The 22,924-nt window shown below is 51.3% G+C and overlaps 1 protein-coding gene across 1 annotated transcript in view; it reads left to right on the plus strand.

Moving 5' to 3' along the window:
* Nucleotides 1–10,595: 10,595 nt before the first annotated feature.
* The window catches only part of Alx4 (ALX homeobox 4), a 37,346-nt gene continuing 25,017 nt past the window's right edge, over nt 10,596–22,924 (plus strand). Inside the window, exon 1 of the mRNA XM_041641308.1 lies at nt 10,596–11,025. Coding sequence (XP_041497242.1) covers nt 10,596–11,025 — 430 coding nt within the window. The remainder of the gene's footprint in view (nt 11,026–22,924) is intronic.

Consider the following 22,924-nt stretch of genomic DNA (forward strand, 5'->3'; position numbering starts at 1 on the left):
TGCTGGAGTGCACAGAAGCAATCAGTAGTGTAACAGGCGATAAGGTTAGAGGAGGACTCCCATCTAGGAGAGTAGGCCCATGGAAAATTTCAGAAGATGAGACCAGAGCTATGCTTCAGAAGCTTAAGGAGAGAATTGAGGGGACATTTCAAACAGAATATATGACGTGGGCAAAGGGACATCCCTGAAGCCCTCTGGGAAGCCATACTGGGCAAGGCCCAGCCAGCACCTCACAACAGCCGCTTCCTAGAGCTAGGGCCACAGCCACATCCTGATAATGTGTCACGATTTCCCCCCTCCCTTTCCAAGTGTTGGCTCCCCAGTTTGTGGGGACTTTATTAAAAACACACAGGGAATGGCTAGCAGAGGAGGCGAGGCACTTTGGCCCCCTCTCTCCCCACTCCTCCCCACCCTGAGCCCCTACTCCGGCTGGAACATAACCATCAAAATAAACATTAAATGCAGAATGCCAAAGCTGAGTTATTACTTGTGAGGGTTCTGGTGGGGGGAAATTTATAGCGACATTACAGTGTTTTGTTAAAAATCTCCTAATGCACCCAAATGCGAAGGTGTGTGTGTTTTTTATTAAAATGTTACACTCTATAAATCCGATCCGCAGGAAGGACACAGGTGGAGGCCTGGGGACTCAGCTGAGGAAGCTGTCACTTCTGTCTCTGGAGCCATCCTGTCCCTTGGCTCTGGAAGCTGCCTCTCTCCAGCCACAGACTCTCTCCTCCTCCACTTTGGCTCTCCTTCCCTGAAGGGAAAAAATATTTCTCCTTTTCCCTCACCATCCCAGAAGAGAAGCCACAAAGGGCGTGACAATCTTTGTGTCACTTCCCCATACCCTCAGGCTCTGTGGAAACGTTGCAATTTTCTTAAAAGGCCTCTCTCCAAGTGGTGGAGCCCCCATGGTGCCCTTATGAAGTTTTTCTGCCGTGGGGTGAAATTTCCTGTGGGTCTGGTCTCACAGTTTTAGATTCTGGCTGATGCTGCGTTTTTCAAGGGCTCCTTTGTGGAAAAGGCGACCCGTTTGTCTCTATCCTTCTGTTCTGGAATGCTGATCCTCAAAATAGTATATGATATCACAAGGGCAGAATGGTGGCTTCATTCCTTTTCCCCCTTTGACCATGGTATCTGTGTTCTTCCCCAACCCATGTTATCCCTCCAGTATTAACCAGGAAGTTAGTTCCCATGCATGTCAGGCAAGTCCTCTACCATTGAGTCATGTCCCAAAGCTCGAGGCCTTTTTAAAAGGAAAGAACTGTTAAGGGTTCGATTGGCATGCAAGGGTGTTGGCTTTTTTTCCCTACCTTTCCAAGGGCCATCCAAAGATTCTGTAGTGGCATTAAAACTTTGATTTTTAAGGACTTAGTGGTAGATAATTTACCCAGAATGCTCAAAGTCTTGGGTTTAATCCCCAGGGAAAAAAAGGGGGAAGGAGCAAGGTAGGAAGAAAGAGAGAAGAGAGGGGGAGGGAGGAAGGAAAGGAGGCGGCAGGTGCTGGCAAGAGATTGCCAGACGGGACAGAAATGTGGATGGCCCTGATCACTCCCTAAGTGATGTGTTATGTGCCTGCCAGGGGCTGAATGGATGGGAGAAAGACCCCCACAAAAAGATAAGTCTAGCCTTAACCCCCAGTACCTGCGGCTGTATTCTTACTTGGAAAAGGGTGTTGGCAGCTGAATTAAATGAAGAGTCTCACGATGAAGTTGTCTAGATGAGGTCTACTTCTGCGAGCCAAAGGCAGAGAGGAGAGGAAGGAAGTCACAAGGGCCTGGAGTCAAGAGAGAATGGAAAGGGCAAGGTTCTCTTCTAGAGTCTCGGAAGGGGTGTCCCCTCTGGACTTCTTGTGGACAGAGATCTAAGAGAACAAATAAACGCTGGTCCCTGCAAAGCCTGTGGGTGTGGGTGTTTGCTGGCACAGCACCACTATGCCTCTACGGAGGGAGAGCATTGGTTTTCATGAGGTCTCTAGCAAGTCTATGAGGCATGGATGGAAACTATCTGTGTGAAAACAGATGGATTTGTGGGGTCACCCCTCCTGAAGAAGAGCAATTTCCCTTATAACCCCAGAAAGGTCACCAAAGGCCCCAGATCTCTGCTTTTATCTTGCCCCCACCCTGTCCTGCCCTCTCATGTTCTGTGGGTTCTGGATAAGATTCCCTTTTCCTCCTAGGCTCTGACTCTGGCTCACATGACCTCTGGGATCAATTTTGGGGATCATTTGGGCAGTAGGGCTTATAGGCATTGAAAAGCCCATTGGAAGGGTATGAAGCCTAGTGTCTACAATGTCTGACTACACAGTCACCTAGCTCTGAGAACAAGCAACCCTTTAAAAGGAGAGGAGGTCCTGAGTTTCCATTCTTCCCAGGTGCAGAGCCATCCACAGAATGGAAGTCTCTCTCTGCTTTGTCTAAACTTAATTCGTTTTAGTTGAGCTTTTAAAGGCATAGTTGGGAAAAGTGCCCTACCCTGGAGCTGTGGCACTAGTGGGTAACCCTCCATGGAAGAGAGTGTGTGACCTGCACATGTAGCTTCTCTGTGCTGCTTCTGCTTCTCCTTCTTCTCTTCTTCTCTTCTTTCTCCTCCTCCTCCTCCTCCTCCTCCTCCTCCTCCTCCTCCTCTTCTTCTTCTTCTTCTTCTTCTTCTTCTTCTTCTTCTTCTTCTTCTTGGAAAGGGGGCATTATTTCTGACTATTAGGAAAGCTTTTTGGATTGGGGATCTTTAGCCTGAGAGGAAGTGAGGACCCGGACAGTCCCCGAAGCCCCAGATAAGGTTAGGTCTTTCTGAAGGGCTGTAATGGTTGTCTGTCCAGGTGTTTCCAGGCAGATAGATGCCCTACCTACCTCAGCTCCCAACCTCTGTGAGACACCTGTGAAGCTCAGAAAAGGCAGAAAAAGTGCCTCCTCCTGGGGACCCTGCAGCATGGCTCCTCCCCACCTTCTGTCCTCAGCCTGAGGCTGTAGGTTTAACATTTTATTTCATCATCTACCTTTTTGGTTTTGCAAATGTGTTCTCTGTGGTTCCAAGCACCTAGGAGCCCCAGCAGTAGTTTTCTCTAAGGGCTGGGTGAAAAGGTGTGACCTCTGTGATTTCCACTTAGATCTTCTGTCGGGACTTTTTGATCCTGTTTTGGACAAAGGGTTGGAAAAGCAACCCCAGTCAGTTACAACACCAGCATCAGTTCAGCTCCGGTTACCAGGATGGTTCTGAGGGGACACCTGTGTACCCACGGGTCCAGCAGAAGGAGAAAGCTCACGTGGGGTAGGAGAAGGGTAATCAGACCATTGGAGTCCTCAGATACTGCGCCAATCGGGAGGAGATGGGAGAAACTGTGGGCAGCTAAAGAGAGCAAAAGGCAGTGTGGCTGTCATATCCCTGACACTTACTAAGCATCTACTACAAGCCAAGCCCTTGGCTGGAGGCTGCGCAATTGCTGCTATCCTGTCTCCAGTGCCTAAGGATACCCAAGAATTTCTCCCGGCATTCTCCAAGGCCCTGCCCTCTCTACCACAACCCCAGTCCTTTTTTGTCACAAGCCTAGGGGTTATTTAGATCAGAATGTGCACCCGGCTGCCTCCTAGGACAGGTGCTGGGTGGGGACCTCTTATCTTCCAGAGCAGGCAACTGAAGGAGGGATGGGAAGGGGGATGGAAGCAGGGAGAGCTGAGATCACACATACCCCTGCCTTACCTCCCAGACTATGAGGCCCCTGATAGAAAATAAGGTACCAAACCTGGTGTCTGGCTTGCAGGGTGACTTTAAGCAAGGAACAGTCTCTGAGTTCTTCACTCCACTCCTCTAGGCAGTGGTACTTGGGGATAATCAAGGGACTGCCTCAAATACAAGCCTGAGGAGCTTGAGGAGCTGGTGGACTTTAGAGACCCTCCTCCTCCCAAGACACATATCTTACCACCACCCTGCACCAACTGGCAGGAAGGGTCAGATCCCGGGAATTTGAATTCCTCAGCCCTTACCCTCTTCTTTGCTTTGAAATTCTTACCCAGGATGAAGCTGTGGGTGGAAGAGGAGGAGGAATAGGGTCCATTGTTTCCCAAGCATTTAAGGAACAGGAGGCTCAGCTCATCACTTTAGGGTTCTAATCTCTCAAATAGCCAATGCCCTGGGGTATGAAAGAAGCAGTTACTGCTGCTGGTGGAGTTATCAAGTAAGATGGATTCAGTTACACTTAACCCTTCCAGTGTTCTGAGATGGGTGCCAGTTTCATCTCCACTGCACAGGAGGGTAAACCGAAGCCTACAGAGGTGGTCATTTAGCTGACTTTATATATCATAGCCCATCAGCAATAGACATGGGATGTAACTAACCCTGGGTGGGAGGGAGGCTGAGATTGTAACCCTGGTATGAATGGAAAAGCTGTATTTTTGCCTTTCCCAGGGACTTCCCACTGTCACAAACATACCCTTCAGCCTCTACTCGGATGCAACTTTGCCTTCTAGACAAGAGAACTGCTAAAACCTACTCCTTGACAAGATGGAGTGCCCTTGACCTCGGGGAAAGAATACTCCTGCCAGGCTCTTTCTAGTAGTCAGCTGGGCAGGCCCTTGCTGCATGGGCCGTCTCCTCTCTGTGGAGAAGACGGAAATATGACATTTTCTCTGAGGAGACAGAGGACTGTGGAGTTTAGAAAGAACTCTGCTTTGTCCCTGGGGGCCATCTCTGCCCTGAATTGGGGATCTCAACCTTCAGGGAGCAAAGAATTTCTTGGAAACTCCAGCAAGCTCTGAAGAGGGAGACATGAGCTTCTGAGGATGTGGGTCTCTCAGATCTCTCTGAGAATATCCCCCCTCCCTTCTTCTGTGGCTTCTACCTCTTCGGGTGAAAACTGGGTTCCCATCTGCCTTCCTAAAGCCAAGTTGTACAGCAAAGACAGATCCACCCATTATCCAAAACACCCCAGGAAATCATCTGAAAGCTCATTTCTGTCCCTAGGTGCCTGGGAGGTGTGTGCCCTGCATTTTCCATGGGGAGAAGAAACCAATGGGGGCTGCAGTCTGAACACCTCCAGGCCAGTGGTTGGCTAACACGTATTGGGAAACTACTTGTGGACTTAAATGAATCACGTTCTCCGAGGGAGGCTCTAACTGCCATTGTGTTCATAGTGTGGACACGCTTCCACTGCATACACTTATTTCTACTTCCAACAGCTTTCCTCTGAGACCAACAAGATTTAAGATAGTGATCCTGTGGTAGAGTGGAGACCCCTTGTTTTCACAAGCTTTGGGCGTTCCTTGATCTAGTTCAGTCCATGACTCTTTCTTAGCCTAGCTCTGTCAGGAGGACAAGAGGTGGGGTTACGTTGTGCACCTGGGCTGCGTCTTCAGAGGGAATCCCAACAGCTTGGGGAAGCCCTTGATACCCAGAGCACCCAGAACAGAAAGTTAAGTATGGAGAAAACTATGAGCAGGCCAAGTGTGCATCATGGGGCCATCTGAGCAAGCTCATTTTTGAACCTCCCTTGGTGTAGCTATGTACTTCCACAATGCTGGGAAAAGCTTGTGAACTTCTGGCATCCGCAGCTCGTGCTGTGAAAATCTACCCTTAGTTCTCCTGGGTGACCTGCAATGTTATGCACAGTAGAAGGCAAGCGGGGAGCGGGGTGCCAAGAACTTTTTCCGGACGAGTTTTGTGTGCTGTGTAGCTGATCTGAAAAGGCTAAGCATCTCATCCCCAGTGCGGGTTCCAGGATTCTGGGCGGCAATGCGGTGTTCCCAGGACTTTGCTAAGCTAGGCGGGCGCCGATCTGTCCCGAGCCTCCTCTCCCAGGTCAGCGCCTAGGCGACCTTGCCGCCGCTCTGCTTCTCCCGCGTGTGGCCACGCGCAGAAAACTGGTTTTGCTGTCCGGTCCCCTTCCCAGAATCGCTGAGCTGTGGCCGGTCTTGGGACGGCAGCGGGAGCCAGAGCTAGAGAGTTGCGGTGGCCTCCAGAGTTGCAGCAACGCTATGATGGAGTCTGCGACGCACCCTAGATCCTTGTTCACCACCGGGTCAGTGCACAGGGTCAGTGCCAGGCTAACAGGCAGTCACAGAGTGGGGGTTGGGGAGGCACTCCTGGTTGTCGCTGCACCTCATGGGCTCTGGATGGAGCATTTCCTAGAGTCCTGTGGGTGTGGAAAAGCCGGGGCGTTTCTGCCTGGCCTACCTTCACTATGTCTCCAGAAAGCTCTAAGAAAGCTCGATGAGCAGTTGAGAACAGGAGTTCAGCCCCAGTGCTAGAATCCCAAGTTCAAATCCAAAATCATTGCTCATCTGCTCTGCGAGGACCGCAAAGATGTTGATGGAGAGGATCCCGTGACCGGCATTGGCTGGTATTGCTAGGTGATTATTTGAGGTTTGGGTACCAAAAACCGGTATTCAAGATTTGTAATGCGATTGACGTCAAGGCTGTGCATCTTAATACCTACTGCCACCTGAATGTCCAAAATGTTCTTCCGTTGCCCACAATTCTGAAAAACTTCATAGATTCCCCACAGTTCATAGAGCGCCGATTTTCATCACATTGGGAAGCTCCCTTTGGCCTAGATAAAAGCTGGGACTTGTGGCAAGCAGGTTGACTGCACCTGGCTTCTGCCACATCCCTCTCCTGGTTCCACTATCTGATCGGGCAAGCAGGAGTACAGTGGGAAATTGAGGAAGTGGTAGCAGCCCTGCCCAATATGAGAAAGAATCTGCCCTTCCCTTTGAAAGATGGGAGAGATGGGTTGCGTGCTTTTCCTGGATCAGGGACCCTCTAACCAACTCAGTTCTTCCCACACACACTCCCCAGTTCTTCCTCAAGAGCTCCAACTCTGAGCAACCACTGAGTTCATCCTCCAGCCCCTCTCTGCATCTGTTCCTTTGTTCATTCAATAGCAGCCCTGTGTGCCCTGTACCACACTCAGCACAGAGGAGACAGTAGCCTCAGACCCCCATTCTAGTGGAAGATCAGAGAACAAACAAACAGTCCATGCACGTGGGAAATCACATCAGGAGCTTTCCAGGAGGTAGACTATTGTCTGCCCACTCCTGTGCAAAGTGCTTTGGGCTTCCTGGGTGACTTCTTGGGAGAGGTGGCAGCTAGGGAGTGCTCTGAGGAGTTATCCAGGAGTAGAGTCCAGAGCCAGGGATGCCTTGGTAATCAGAGGGTTACAAGTGTGCCATGATGGTAATGGGTCCGGGCTTTCCACTAGGACAGAAAAGATGTCTAGATACGCAGATAGATGAAAAATTAACAGAGAGGAAAAAACAGCTTCGCTTGAGAGCACTGATGAGGTGTGTGAAAAGGGACCCAAATGAGGGGGATCCCTGGTGGCTTGCCTAAAGGTTCCTGGTGGTGCCCTCAAAGGACCAAACGTCCTTGTTCGTGTGCAGGCTAACTCACAGCCACTCCCTCTCTGGCTCGGAAGTTCAGCCTCCTTGAACATCCATGAGCTGTGATTCAGATAGTTGAAAGCCCTTAGTGTGAGCCTCCCGTCCAATGCCACAGTCAGGGTGCTAGGGTTCAGACTTCCCACCGAAAGGTTGAATTAGGCAGTGGTTATACAGAAGGACTGTGGGGGTGAGAGTCAGCGTGGTGGGATGCTTGCTGCTATCCTAGGGCCTGAAGGAGGCAGGAACCTCGCTCAACTCTCCCCTCCTAAGCCAGGAAGAGGAGAGGAGGAGGGGGAAGGTGGCAGTCAGCATCTGGATGCCTGAGGGCAGCTTCTAGTCTCCAGGGACTACAGTCACTCCTACTGCTTGAAATTCCTGGACAAAAGATGAGTCCTTACACCTCTGCGATCTCCATGAGGCTCTCAGTCATTTGTTCAACACACAGTTTATGAGTATTTGTGCTGTGCCAAGGCCTGTGGTGCTCGAATCAGGCCTGGTCCCTGTTTTAAGAGAACTTACTGTTCTGGAGCTGGAGCAGAGGGGAGTGGAGCCCAGAAGAAGCAGTCCCGTGCTATTAATTTTTGACACTTGATTTTGGAAGAGAGCATGAGCAAGCAACTGGTTGTCCTGGACCCTGAAATCGCGGGTTCCTGAGACACTGCTGTACTGGAATGCTGAAAAGGAATGGAGCAGAGAAACTCCTTCAGCCCCAATCTAATACTCCGTTCTGTAAATATGTGTGGGGCACCAGAACCAGGAGGCTGCTCTCCAGGAAGCACCAACTACTTGAGCCATGAGCACAAATAGTGGTCAAGCATCCCTAAGGTCTGGAATGCTTAGGAGGTGGGTGGGTGTATAAAACTTTCCTGGCAGGGCATGGGGTTCAGGGATGATGAACTCCAAATTGTGAGCCAGACAAAAGCACAGGAGTTACAGAAGATGAACCTCCTGTCCTGAGATGCCCAGGTGGGAAGACTCCATAGCTCTAGGAGGGAAGAAAACTTTGACCAAACAGGGGCTTTCAGGGCAGTGGCAAGTTTATCCACCCTTTTGCTGTTTGAGACTGAACAATGATTTGGATCTGAGGGACCCAGTCTACCCATAGCAAAACAGGTATACTAAGACAAGCGTGTGAGGCCAAACTGACGACATTCATTAAGAGACTCTTTGGTGGTTAAGGTCTGTTGGCCAGAGAGAGAGAAACAGACAGACAGACAGACACGGGTTTCTGACTAGCCGTGGGGGGATGGGTGCTATAGTGGTCCAGTGCCCCTGGCTCTGAGAAATATCTTTATTAACGAGCACTTCAAGGTAAGCCAGCAATGAGAACCAGATGTGGGATTGTGCAGTCTGCATCAAGTAAGGACCAGAGATAACAAGGGGTAGGGTGGCGTGAGAGCAAGCATAGGTGAGGTTGGAGGTAGACGCAAGTCTCCAAAACTTTTTCTCTGCGTGCAAAGAGGAGGCATCCCATCCTTGGTTCAGAGCAGTCAGGCTCTCCCTGCTCCAGCCCGCTCCAGACTTCCCTTGAGGCAAGTCTTCCAGGGCCAGATTTCCCCTGAAGTTTAAGGAGGGGTGCTCTAGAATGCTGCCTGAACTTTCTGCAGCTGGAAGGGGGTTAACTTTTGAGGTCTCCATTGGTGATATTTGCTTCAACTTTCCAAGTCTATGGAGAGACTAGTTTCTGCCTGGGATCCAAGGAGGACATATCAGCTTCTCAGTGTTCTTTCTCACTGTGTGATTTGGGCCATGTGTCTGCACCTCTCTGAGCCTCAAGTTTGCCCACTGGAAAATGAGAGCATCCAATCTCTCTCTGCTGATTGTGAGGCACAACTAACGCTTAGTCCAGCCCAGGAGTTGGACAGGCTGTGAAAGTTCCTTCCCCTTGCTGTGTGCAGATCCAAGTGCTCACATAAATCCATGCCATGGCGTGGTTACGCACGCCTGTCATCCCATCCCAGCTCTCTGGGGGCAGAAACGGGATCCTGAGTTCCAGGCCAGCCTGAGCTAACCAGTGAGACCTAGTTTCAAAATCAACAAAATTTGAGCCTTTTGTTTTGCAATGAAAGTGAGAGGGTGGGCACAGTGAAGAGAGACACTGACTTCACTCCTCACCCCACCCCCCACCCCCACAGAAGACAGACACAGCTACTCTGCAAGGCTGAGCAGGAAGGATGCCTCTTAAAGGTCCACTCTTGGCCTGGCTTTGTAGAACGGCCTCCACGGGTGTGCAAGAGGCTGGAGGGCTGGGAGCCTCTAGCCAGGCCAGTCTAGGATCCCTCAAGTGAATGAGCAAGCACAGACCCCACAGCACCAGAGCCCAGAGCTGAAGGGAGCCCTTACAGGGCAGGGAAATAGTTAAGATGTAAAAAGTAGAATCCCCTGACCACTATGAGAACCGTTGTGTGTGAATTACTAGGAACTATCTGGAATGGGGAAGCAGATTAAAAACCCAGGCTAAGGTCCGGGCAGGCAGGCCCCCGGCTGCACTGCCAAGTTCACCAAGAAGCATTCAAAAGATTTGCCAGGCCAGCGCCCCATCTGACTCAGAAAGTCAAAATCTCTTACAGTTCTTTTAACCTGTCAATAAAATTTTGATTCTCCTTACTCTAGGCTCTAGCGCGGTTGAGACCGTGCGTCAATTCTCAGTCTAGCTTCAGGAGCTCTGGGGGTCGCTATATCTCCCCACCCTAGGCTAAAATTCAAAGGTCCCGAGACTTCTCCAGGTCGAATAGCCTCTAGCTAGTGAGTGGCATCTCTAGTGAGTGGAAAGGAGGGGCTGCGGAGGGAGGAAGGAGCTCTGGCAGAGAAGGAGAGGAAGGAGGGGAGCAGGAAGGAGCGAGTCAAGTGAAAAAAAAAAATCACTTTTTTTTTTTCTGCTTCAAAACCTTAAGAGGGTTTGGGAGATCTGGAGAACTTTCCGAAGCATCCGAATCTTTTTACAGCTCTTAGTTCTTTCTCTGGGCCAGCTGCGTGGAGCGAGGTGGGGGTGGAGAAAGAGAGAGGGCAGAGAAAGAGAGGAGAGGAGAGCGACAGGAAAGTTGAGAGAGAGAGAGAGAGAGAGAGAGAGAGAGAGAGAGAGAGAGAGAGAGAGAAGCAGCCAGCAGGCCGGGCACGGAGCACTGCCACAGCCTCCTCGCCTCTCCACCTCCCAGCCAAGGCGCGCGGTGGCGTCCTCGTGCCCTCGCCGGCGCCCCCGCCCGTCGCCAGCGCAGGCCAGGCATGAACGCTGAGACTTGCGTTTCTTACTGCGAGTCGCCGGCCGCTGCCATGGACTCCTACTACAGCCCGGTTTCGCAGAGCCGGGAAGGTTCGTCGCCTTTTAGGGGATTCCCAGGAGGCGACAAGTTCGGTACAACTTTTTTGTCGGCCGCTGCCAAAGGACAGGGATTTGGGGACGCCAAAAGCCGGGCCCGCTACGGCGCGGGGCAGCAGGACCTGGCGGCACCGCTGGAGAGCAGCGCCGGGGCGCGGGGCTCCTTTAACAAGTTCCAGCCGCAGCCACCCACCCCGCAGCCGCCGCCTGCTCCGCCCGCGCCCCCAGCGCATCTCTACTTGCAGCGGGGCGCCTGTAAAACACCCCCGGACGGCAGCCTCAAGCTTCAGGAAGGCAGTGGTGGTCACAACGCGGCCTTGCAGGTCCCCTGCTACGGTGAGTGCACGTGCGGGGGAATCGGGCTCGGGGACCCTGAGGGCCGAGATTTCGCTATCCCCCCCGCAAACCCGATGGGCTGTTGGGAGGCTAGAGGTGGAGGCTGGAGAAACTCCGGGATCGAGCCCAGATGGAACAGGCGCTTCGCGAGCGTCACTGCATCACGCTGCGTCTCCAGCCCCGGCCCGGGCTCGAGCGCTGTAGTTGTTCCCCTCGCTCTGGAGTCGCTTCCTGGGTTTCTCCTCTGTTCGTCCCAATGTCCCGCTTTACTCTGTCCCGCGGGGCCGGATTTGAAGTGGATGCTTCGTCCGAGTTCCCGGCAGGACGCTGCTAGAAGTTTCTTTCGCTGCGAATCGGCGCGCCGCTCCGCTCCGGAGTCGTTGGGCGCTGGCTTCGCGGCTCCGCGCACTGCGCGGGAGGTAAGAAGCCGCAGGTGCCCAGCGCGCGGGGAAGTCCTGAGCGCAGTCCCCCAAGCCTTCCCTAGAAGCCGTGGCACTGTGTCGCCTGCGACGTTCTTGCGGACCTGAGTCCGGATTACCTGGTGCATCAGAAAACCTGAGTCCTGGTCCAGAAAGCGGATCGCCTAGGGAACTGCAGCCTGCCCGTCTGAGATGTCTGGAAGTAGCCGGCATGTGGGGAGGGGCACGGTTTAGGACCCATTGGGTGGGAAAACAGTAGTTCTAAAATACAACCAGCACAGGACCGCGGAAAAAAGGAAGAACCCGGGTCCCGATTTGAAACCACAAGGCACCTGATTGAGAAGGCCTGAATGACATCCAAGCCCCCTTGAACGTGGCTGCAGGGTTATGGCCTGGGTCCTCCGTGCTCCACCACTATTGATCAAGTGAGTTAGGAAAGAAAGTTACCCAAACCCCTAAACTTTCTCCTTTTTTTATAGCATCGGAGTTAGGAAACTCCAAATGCGAAGAAGAGGGAAAGAACCTTCTCACAGGCCTTTGTCTTTAGGTTAGGCCCTAGTGAGACGGGCGGGCTAATTCTTACAGAGCAATGACTCTGGCTGCCAGGTAGGATATAGACCACTAAGCCTGGGGACAGAGGTGGGACATGTGGAGGTCTTGATGAACAGAATAATCTCAGGAACATAGCACAAATTTTAGTATGTGTGCGCACACATACTTCCTCACTTTGAGCTCAATCACAGACAGGACTGGAACAAACTTCTGGGGTGCTGTGGACATTTACCTAAACTTGAATTCTACACACACACACACACACACACACACACACTTATTTATGTGCCAGCATGGCACACACCAAATGCCACTCATGTGGCTTCAAAAAAAGCTACAAACCCTCAAACTGACAGAACAGGACTCAAAGCAGATCTAGACAGAGCTGGTGGCCTTTCCCCAGGGCTGCCACCTCTCCTCTCCTCTTCTGGCTGGAATGACACAGGTGCTCCTTCCGTGCCCAGCTCCAGAAGCCAGGCCCTGTCACCAGTGACTACCAGGTGAGAGCAGATGGCAGACTCACTTGCAAAAATATACTGTTCAGAGCCAGGGGGCTCAGCTAATCTCTCCCCAAGTGCACTGCGTTTTCATAGTTTAAATACATCCATTGGCTAGTCTCTGAGGAAGCTGAGGTACTAGTCAAGAAGAGTCAAACTGTTCTCTGTCTGCTGGTGAGAAAGATGCCCTCAGGCCCCTACGGTAAAGAAAGAGGTTAGGCCTCTGCCTGTCCTCTGGGGATCTTCAGGACTGACTGGCCACTATATCACCAGCATTAGCCATTGTGGCCAAGGAAAGGAGCAGCCATTTGACCTGGAACTGCCCCTAACACACAGAGTGACCCCAGAGTGAGTAACTCCACTCAATTCTCATTTCCTCCTTGATACCAGGGCAGTAAAGGAGAGATCGTAAAAGCTGGACCCCCCCCCCCCCCACGCAGCCTTCCTCCTATACACTTCCATCCCCTTCATTTCGATGCTGCTGGGTCCCCCAAGTCTGAGGACAAGGCGTGCTCCTGCCCTTGCTGGGACAAAGTCATAAAGGGCAGGCTGGGAGCAAGGACAGCAGGAACCTGCCAAGATACCACTGCATCGCTGCCTGAAATGGAGGCGATCCCTCCAGGAAACAACCAAGGAAGGCCAAATCACTGTCCCTGTCCCCTCTCTTTCCCAGGAGATTTCAGATCTACATAGGATGAGGCACACTGAGTCCAAGATGTAGACACTAGGCATTGGGAAGCAGAAACAAGGGCCAAGCCAGTCAGGAAGTAAAGGGGAGAAGGTCTGTGGAGTCGGTGCTCTAATCTACCAGCGAGCTGAGAAACCAGGAAAACAATTCTCTAACACCTTTATGAGGTTTAAGCCAGGAGGTTGGGGTTTCAGAAGAAAAATTAAAAAAACTGAGATGTTATCAGGAACTTGGGTATAGGAATAGGCCTTGCCTTGGTGACTGGATCCTCAAGCCCAGACATATCAGTCTTTGCAACTTCTGCGGGTTTATAGGAGTCCAGACCTCAAAGCAGTTCCGAGTGGAGGGGAGCCTCCGCGACTTCAGCCTCGGTGTTACCTTGAGGTCCCTCGGAAGGAAAGTGCAGGCCTGGAGGCTATGCTTACACAGAGCTGAGAGAGTGCAGGCCATAGTCTTCTGAGACTCTAGAACTGGAGGTAAAGGAGGATAAAGATTCCCTTGTGGCTTAGGCGTCCTTACTGGGTCCCGACCTCAGTTTCCTCATCTCTACTAAAAAGGGCAAAGCTCAGTGTCACTCTGTTGTCTCCTGGGTCATTCGCGTTTTTATGAAAGGGTCCCTCGAAGGAGCCCTCGCCCACTGCGATCTAGACCCTACCAGGCTCACTGCGGTCTTTTGGTCAAGGTGGCTGGGTGAGAGCTGGTCGCCAGGGTGGAGACCCGCCGCTGCTGTGCAGGGCTAGGAAAAAACAGGACTGGGGTTCAGCTCTGCAATCCTCCCGCGGCCTCGTGCAACCTTGCCGGTACCTCTGATGGTGCGGCTCCACTGGGAACAGCCCTGCCACCTCCTCTTTCGCTTTCGATTCGGTGCACGCAGGTTTTCGTTGAGAGCAATTTGGGACCTCCACAGCCCATCTGGAATGCAGCGCCCTCGGCGCCCAAGTCTCAGGGCGCTCTGGCCTGGCTCGAGCCCGCGTGGCGCCACCGAGGGCCGTGTTCTGATTTTTTGAATTAGACGAAATGTTAAACTCTGGAGGTATTTCTCTGCCTCCCCCTCCTTAGTATAGACACAATCCACACAAGGTGACTCTTACTTAATTTAATCAAGGAATCAATCGGGATCTTTTGTAAATCCTCCTCCCCAGAAAGTGGAGAGTGGGGGCGGAAGGAGCTGGCAGAGCAACTTTAAGTAGTCCCCAGGCCAGTCAGAGAGGATTAAATCCCTCAGTGAAGGCAAAGATCCCCTGCCAGTTTTAGAGGAAAGGTTGGGAAAAAAATAGCTTTTAATTTTTTTACTTTGTTCATTTCCATAGCCCCCACCCAGTCTGCTCCAACAAGCCAGCCCCAAAGACACGTTCTTAAACAGAGAGTCAGAAAGCTTGTATTAAAAGTTTAATATTATTTTGAAATCAATCAACTTAGCATACATTTTTCTTTAATTTACACATAGTGAGGTTCAAAGTCTTACATAGAAAAGTCGGGAAAATGGTTAGAAACTAGCTCAAGTCATGGTCCTGTATCTTGAATATGTGCACACAAAAAAATTTGAGGAAAATAAAAAGTTTTGTAAGTTAAGGAAATTTCAGGAAAGAATTCGAAGCACCGGGGATCCCATCTTGTTTCTGAGGGCAGTATGACAAGGATGACCTTGTAACTCCTGGACGCTTGCTCAGTCCTGACCCTAACACAAGGCTACAAACCAGCTTAGCATAGAACCTCTCTCAGGCTCTCCTGGAGCCTTCAGAGCATTCAGTTGCCCCTAAGGTTCCGGACGCGGAGGAAAACAAATTATTATACCCGTATTAAATCTTGCTAACATCCCAAAGCGCTTTGGTTTCCAGCGGCACATAGACAGACTTTTCATGGAGAAGGTCTTGATTCAGTTTGAGAACACGTGGAGTTGCTTCTGTGGCTGAAAAACTTCTGTAACAACTGAGAGGGAGGAGAGGTTGGCGCCAGGGTTTGACCTGGGTTGGGGCTTGTCTGCTGACTCCTTGGACCTCCGGGTACCCGGGTACCCCAGGCAGCAGGCAGGGACAAGACAAGAAAGCTAACTGCGTAAGCTTCCAGCGGCTTGCTGGCCAGGAACGCGCACACGGAGGTGGCGCGGCGGCCAAGAGCACACTAATGCATAGGTAGGGTGAGTAGGGAAGCACTTAGGAAAAACTGAAAATTCTGGAAAGGAGATCTTAGGGCCTTGGTGCTCCAGCGTCCTCTGTCCTGAAGCGTCTTCCCTCAGGAAGCCGGAGAACTTAAGAGCGGTTCCAGGTTTGGGTGGGACGGTGACCGCTCACTCAATCTTGTGACCAAACATTAGCTTCAGGGTGCCACTTCCACATTCAGGGACAACTATGGGCCTCTCTAGGCATAGTTTGAGACTGTGTGGTCCCCTCATTGAGGAGTTAAGGATGGTCATCAGACCAGGAAACCACACCAGTGCTTGGACTCAAGCGACAGCTAGGTGACGATTCCTTCCAACGAATTCAGGATGTAAGTCAATGCTGACCCCGTGTTTAAGCGCTAAAAGCCACCAGCTCAGCACCAGTAGACAAGTGGGAGTTGGTCCTTCTTCCAAACAAGACCCCTTGGGAGAAGCACCCGGCTCCCTCACTCTAGTTCAGCCCCTTAACCACCGTTTCTTCTCTGAGACCAAATGGCCCCCAGGGACCGCACTTCTCTGGTATAATTGTGCGAATGAGTGACACCCACATCGCCATTAAAGGTGATTCTGTTAGTTAATCTTTTAGAGTGTGGAGTAGCCCGGGGCGGCCGGGAAACGGGAAGCCCCAGAAAGGCTAGTAAAAATTAAGTCTGGTTCAGACGCCTCCTGTGCCTTCAGGACGGTGCTTCAGGTACCCCAACGTGTTAGAGTCTTTCCCTCTGACCCCAGCACATTCTGAAACCTAAGACTCTTTTCTTCATCATACACAAACTCATTCCCAACCTCCAGCACCAAGGAAGAAAAAGAGCGGGAGGGGAAAAATGTTGAACCGAGTTCAGATATTTGCAAAAGTTTGCTCAGAGGAGCGAGTGGCAGCGGGGTGATATAGCAACCCGCCCAGCCTCAGCTTCAGGTTCTACTGGAGAGGCAGCCAGGCGCACAGGAAACTCCCGGAGAAGAGGAATCACCAGGAGATGAGGGTGAGAGGAGTTGCTGCCTGCCAAGATACCTACCTTTCCTCGCTACAGCACTTGAGCTTAGGAACCAACCTCAGGGTAACTAGCTAAGATCCCCTTACTGCGCCGCGTTCGGAACAGGGAAGGAAGCCTGACGCCGAGCTGGTGGTTTTTAGCGCTTAAACACGGGGTCACCATTGACTTACACCCTGAATTCGTTGGAAGGAATTCTTAAAGCGGATACTCTGGGGGTAGGGGGCGGCGAAATTCTCGTCCTGACCTGGGAGCCCTTGCACTTTCTAGAAGACTGTACCGGCTACCTTGCGCTACCGAGAGCGCGATCCAGAAGAGCCATTCACTAGTCCGCGGAGGGTTTGAGTCCCTGGGCAAACAGATCTCCAAGGTCTCTCTATTCCATGGTCGTCTCCGCTCCTGACCTCCTGTCTGAGAGGGTCTGTGTGGGTGCTAGTCCGGGTCCCCTCTTCTGCTTTCCCACTCCCACAGGATTTGGCCTGGGAGGTGTCCAGATAAGTGGGCAGAAAAGTCTTCCCTGGAAGCAGAATGGTGAGCGGTTCAGGACGTAGAGCATGCTGATAGTCCTAGAAGGTGGGGCTGGATGAGAGGTTGGGGCTCCTCACGGGGCTTTAAATATGAGAAAAGGTAAGCTACTGTTCCTTGGTGCTCACAAGGCACCAGACTCAAGCCAAGGATGCATTGTTTCCGGCGTCTCCCCGATCTGATGGTCCATTTGCATTCCCTGACTCTATACTTTCCAATTCCTACCAAGAGCAATAAGGCTTTGGTGAACCAAGAGGATGTGGGCCTTCTGTGGCTGGAGCTTAAACCCTTCTAGTGTGTGTCCGGAGCTTGGCTTGGCTGTAAGGATGAATGGAGAATCGGTGTTTTATTCAGAAGGTTGGGTGCATCTGTGAAAGTACGCCAGGACCTGTAGCGCTTGCTCTCTGGCTCTCTTGCTCCCCCTCCCATACAAAGTCTGTTTCTGTCTGTCTGTTTCTCTCTCTCTCTCTCTCTCTCTCTCTCTCTCTCTCTGCAATGTGAGCTGGCATGCATCCCACCCATAGTTACTCTGTCCTCTTCCTCCTTCTGAGTGAGTCAGGCTATACTTGTGTGTATTAATTTTTGTGCACTTCTATATGAAAAATGCACACGACTGGGGCCATTTCGTTACCCCGGCATGGGAACCTATGTGTGCAAGAGTAACTGTGTGTGGCTCTGAAAGCCCCTCCTAGCCTGTGCACAACCAAGCCTCGCCTTCAGAGGGCTGTGCCTGAGGGAGGCTAAGCGGCTGTATGTTTCTGGCTTCAAACCTCCCTTCTGGCTGCCTACTGCAACTTCCCTGAGGCTGACTCACAGACTAGCAGAATCTCCAGGTGGCAGGTCTCCAGCAAGCCCTGGTGTCCCAGATGAGCCCACCTGCAGTGCAGCTAGACTTGTCCCCCTTGTCCCCGTCTCCAGGGGCTGGTATGTCCATTTTGCCTGTGTGGCAAGCTCTCCTGGCACCATCCTGATGTAGTTTTCAGACTACCTTTATTAGATGAGTAGGGCCCCAGGAGATAAGCCCCCACCAACCCAGGTTGTAGGGAGGGCAGGGACTCCTCTTACCATTGAGTGGAGAGACAGTGGGATCTGGAGACAATCTGCTTGGGTCACCTGCTGTTCTTGCATGGAGGTACAGAAACCACATTGCATGGGTACCCCTACGCAAAGGACCCACCTCTCCTTCTCTTACATGACTGTCTACCCAGTTTGGGGGACCTTGATGATGCTCAGGAACCATTGTCCCCCAACACAGACTTAAGTGGGTCTTGATATCCCTATGGTGTCCTGCCCTCTGTTGGAAGAAACGGCAGTCCTCTACTGGCTGGATGTTCTGTTTCACAGACCGGGGCCTAGGATGCCTGATTCCACTCACTTGTGGCTCATCAAGCGGTCTGTCACTGAGCCAGGCCCTGGGAGGCCTGAGAAGTGCTGCACCCTGCCTCTGCTTTCAGGTCTAGAGGCAGACAAGCAACCTCCAGTTCCTTTTCCCTGGCACAGTGCTGGACTGGGAAAGCCTCCCTCGGACTGGCTCACAGACTCAAGGGGAGAGATGCCCCTGTGTATAGAGTTAGTCAGAAGCCACCACATCTCCCTACCTGGGCTCTCTGCTCCAGTAAGGCGAGGGAGATAAGGCATATGAAGACCCTTCTCAACTCTCTTCTCCCCGTCTATGCAGAGCAAGGGATCTGGCTGCAGGTGCTGGCATTTCAGTGAAATTATCCATGACCTTTAGCACAGTGCCCACTTACGCCCTAGTGTCACTAGGGATTTCATTTGTTGGATGTGGCTATTTGGGACTTGCTGACTAAGAGGGAAGGGAGCAGGAGAGTGTGTGAGCATGGCATGTGTCTCCAGTGTAGATAGATCCTGGATTGCTGAGTTCTTGGCAGTAGCCGACACCCACTTTTGGAGGGAGCTGGAGTATTGCTGCAGATGTCAATGTTCTAATAAGGAGCCAAGTGTTTATTATTATTGCTGTGTTGGAGATTAAACTCAGGTCTCATATACGTGAGGCAAGCACTATACCACTTCAGACCCTGATCACATTTTAGGGTATGAAAGGGAACTTCGAGGTCCCCCAGAATATGGGAACCTCCCTGATGTCCAGAAGTCTTCCTGGCACTGTCTCTGGCCCCACCATTCAGCTGCCTCCATATCCAGTTCACAACTGAGCACCAAGCTGGGATCAGTGAGTCCTTAAATGTTAAGAAGGGGACTCTGCCTCGTGACAGTCAAGACAAGCATGTGCACGCTTCTCCAGCACAGGTCCCCACATCTGAAACAACCCCTCCAATCAATCTGAAGGTTTTAGAAGACTTGGTCCAAGTTCTGGAACCAAGCAAACCTTAGAGACCTCAAGAGCCTGCCTGGCTGCCTACAGCATTATATTCAGAAGGTCCGGCCACTTGCTGCAGAGGGAAAGTTTAGCAGGCTTTCCTTGCCCGGACCTTTCCTTTATTTCCCCTCCTTCAGGGCAGGTCCACAGTGGCACAAAGAGAGGCCTATGCAGTTGCTGTAATGTAGGCCAATTCGGTGTTCCAGGCAATGCACTGCACTGAGTGCTTCCTGTGTTCTCTAGTGCTGTGAGATGGGCAGACTCGCCAGAGACCTGGTAGACAATGGGGAACACATGAGGCTGGGGCAGATAGGAAGGATGGAACACAGTCCTGGTAGCCACAACACTAAGAACCTACAAAGCATCCTTTTCAACAACGAACCTGATTATACTTAGAGTCATCTCAACTCTTGCAGATGACGTGGAAATGAATGGTGGGGTCTATTTCAAACATGGCTCCCAAAGGGGTCTTCATTCATGCCTAGGGATGCCCGACTAAGGCTAGATGTTGGCACCTGGTAGGGTAGCATTCCAGGCCTGAGCTGGACTTCAGGCATGGCTTCTTCACCTGTGCCTGGTGAGGCCGGCATGGCACAGGTGCCTAACAGCTGGAGTGGGGCCTGCATTGTGAAGTGCTGGTGAGAATGAGGAGAACAGCATTGGGAAGCTTCTAGGAGTCGTGGAACAGTGAAGCTCTGTCTATGTGCTTCCAGATTGTTTTTCCAGACCCTAAAAAGGCCGGGGATAAGCAGCAGAAGCCCAGTCGGTGTTTGCTGATAAGTGAGCAATATGGGCTGAGAACATTCTAGAAGCACTGTGGTGTTTCCCCTCCTCTTTCCTTCCTCTGTGGGGAGGGGGGCGGCAGCCAGATATGTGGACCTCTTTTATCCTTGTGGAAAATGATTTCACTCTGCAAGGAGCTTGTGGTTCAGGAGCAGGGAGGTCTTGGGGAGACAAGCCATTTGTTTTGCAGAATTGTGGCAGTTTGGAGGAGTTCCCTCTATCCCCAACTGTTCCCCCTTTGGGCTCACCTCCAAGGCCACAGGCCTGGTGTCCAGCTGCCATGCCTGCTGGGGCTGGCTCTCATCAGGCGGGTATTCTCCCTCCCAAATCTCCTCAAACCCTGCCTGCAGTTAGTGCTAGCTCCTGCAGCACTCAGGGAGGCTTTTCCTCCCTGGAAACCTATCTGTTCTCCCCTGGAGATTCTGTGACTCCCCGAACAGGGACATAGCTCTCTGTTCTCAGCCACTCTGCACCTGGATTCCGCTTGGGTCACCTACTGAGGGCTGGGCTCTCTCCCAGTGCTTCTGTTTCATGTAGCCCCCAGTATTTGTGTGGGCATGGTTTTACACACACACACACACACACACACACACACACACACACACACACCTCTAGCCTGGGAATGTTAGCACTCTGGGTGGCTTCCACTATTTCAGACTGCAGGTACTAGGTAGTTGGGGGAGAATATAGACAGAGACAGAGCAGGGCGAGGCTCCCTTCTCCTTCCCTAAAGAGGGAACAGCCTCATGGCAGGCTATGGCCAATGCCCTGGGTAGGTTTCTCTCCACCAGCAGATCCTGTGTGCCGCACCCTGGCCAGGCACAGTTCAGAGTCCGGCTGTGAAAGGGCTGATTCCTGTCCTCATAGCCACCAGCCTTGCCAGGGTAAACCACACGGGGAATCCCCAGAGGGTGGCAGTGGTTTAGTGCTTCCTAAGGACATCTGAAGTAGCCCCCAGAGGTTCCTTTGGAGCCAGTCAGCAAAAAGAGCAGGAAATAGCCCTCCATTATCAGGAAACTGCCTGAATCCAGGGTCTGAGTGAGCAAAGGTCTGAGTGTGGCCATGATGGCTGCAGGGAATTGGAGCCATAGGATTGGCAGGGGCCATCTGTGAGGACTTTCATTTTCTGCTAAGGCTTGGGGCTTAGGAGAACCCCTGGGGGTCGCTGAGGGGCCTGTGAAGGCAAGCCCCTGATGAATGTTGTTAGTGTTCCTTGGTGTGATTTTTTTCAAGACATTTTCAAAAACTTCAACCATCAGGGAGATGGTGTTAGTTCATTTCTTGGTTTGTTTTCTTAATAGTGGTAACATGCACATACATGACATGACTTTGAGTGTGCTGATTCACACATACATGCATGACATGACTCTGAGTGTGGAGACTCAAGGCTGTAATCCCAGCTGAGGCATGAAGTTTGCTGTGAGGGTGAGGCTAGCTCGGACCTTCTGAAGGTCCATCGCAGGACTGTGTGGTAGGAAACAGGCCCTTACTCTACAGGTCCTGTGCAGGTGAGTTTCAGGACAGCCTGTGCTACCTAATGAGTTCTTACACACACACACACACACACACACACACACACACACACACACACAATTATAACAAAGTTAATTATTTTAACCTCTTTAGGTGTACAATTCAGTGACAATTAAACACATGGAAAGATTTATAGTCTCCTCTACTTCCAGAACTTTCTTGACATTTTTTTTCCATTGACAATGTCTCCTTTATTGCTAAACTAAGTATTTTTCATTTTAATTCTTTTTTCTTTTTTTTAATTTATTTATTTATTAAGGATTTCTGCCTCCTCCCTGCAACCGCTTCCCATTTCCCTCCCCCTCCCCCATCAAGTCCCCCTCCCTCATCTGCTCGAAGAGCAATCAGGGTTCCCTGACCTGTGGGAAGCCCAAGGACTGCCCACCTCTATCTGTACCCATTAAACAAAAGTTTATATCCTCTTTCCTCTGGCTCTGGGTAGCCTTCACTTTGCTTTCTGTCTCTATGAATTTTTCTTTACTCTGATTTAAATTTGTGCTTGGGTGCATAACTATCCATATATGTTCTTAGCCATCTGTGCAAGTTCAAAACCTTGTCCAGATCCTTCTTCAGTGTTTGATTCTGTTGTTTGGATGTTTTGTTGTTAGGTGGAAGGGATTAATATTATTTGTGGCAACAGGGATTGAACCCAGTGTCCTATGCATTTGTCCTACCACTGAGCCACACTCAAAGCTATAGACGAATCTTAAAGTATTTTGGATAATATTTTTTTTATTAAAAAGACGTATCACAAAGCCTCTCCTCCTGTGGGCCATCTTTGCCTCTCTGGATGCTGTGCCGGATGAAAGGTTTTCTTTGTGATAAAGTCTGGTTTATCGCTTTCCCATGTTTGGTGTCGCATCTGCATTGATGACAACTATGTCATGAATTTCTGTTTCCTTCTGTTGGCATTTGGGCTTGTTTCAGGTCTTCCTTCCATTTTGTGTCTTTGGGTCCAGCATGAGAAGGGCACTAGTTCCATCTGTGGGCCTTTGGTTCCTGGCACCCAGAAGAAAAGGCAGCCGTCTCTCCACTGAGTAGCCTTGAGACACTGCCTCAGAACTGCTCCCTGGGCATTTGGGAAGCTTCCCTCTGTGGTCTCTGTTCTCTTGTCTTGGTCCATTCCATGTGTCTGCTCCAGCAGGGCTTTCTCACGTGACCTTCAGGATAGTGAGTGTACTGGGAAACCCAGAGGTCACTCTGTTTCTCTTCTCGCCTCCAGGTCAGGGACTAGATTCAACTCGGGGACATATTTTTTTCTCAGGAGCCAGAGCTGAAGGGAGGGGCAGAAGCTAGAGCTGTAGGCCAGGGCTCCAGAAATGCCCGCTAAAATCCTAGCTATTGCGGGGGGGGGGGTGTCTCTGGGTCCAGTTAACTCTAATAAGGATGTAACCTCATGTCATGAGCCTCATGTCCC

Source organism: Microtus oregoni, unplaced genomic scaffold (assembly GCF_018167655.1).
Source record: "Microtus oregoni isolate MIOR12 unplaced genomic scaffold, Mior012 000068F_ref0000429, whole genome shotgun sequence".
Classification (NCBI taxonomy): Eukaryota; Metazoa; Chordata; class Mammalia; order Rodentia; family Cricetidae; genus Microtus; species Microtus oregoni.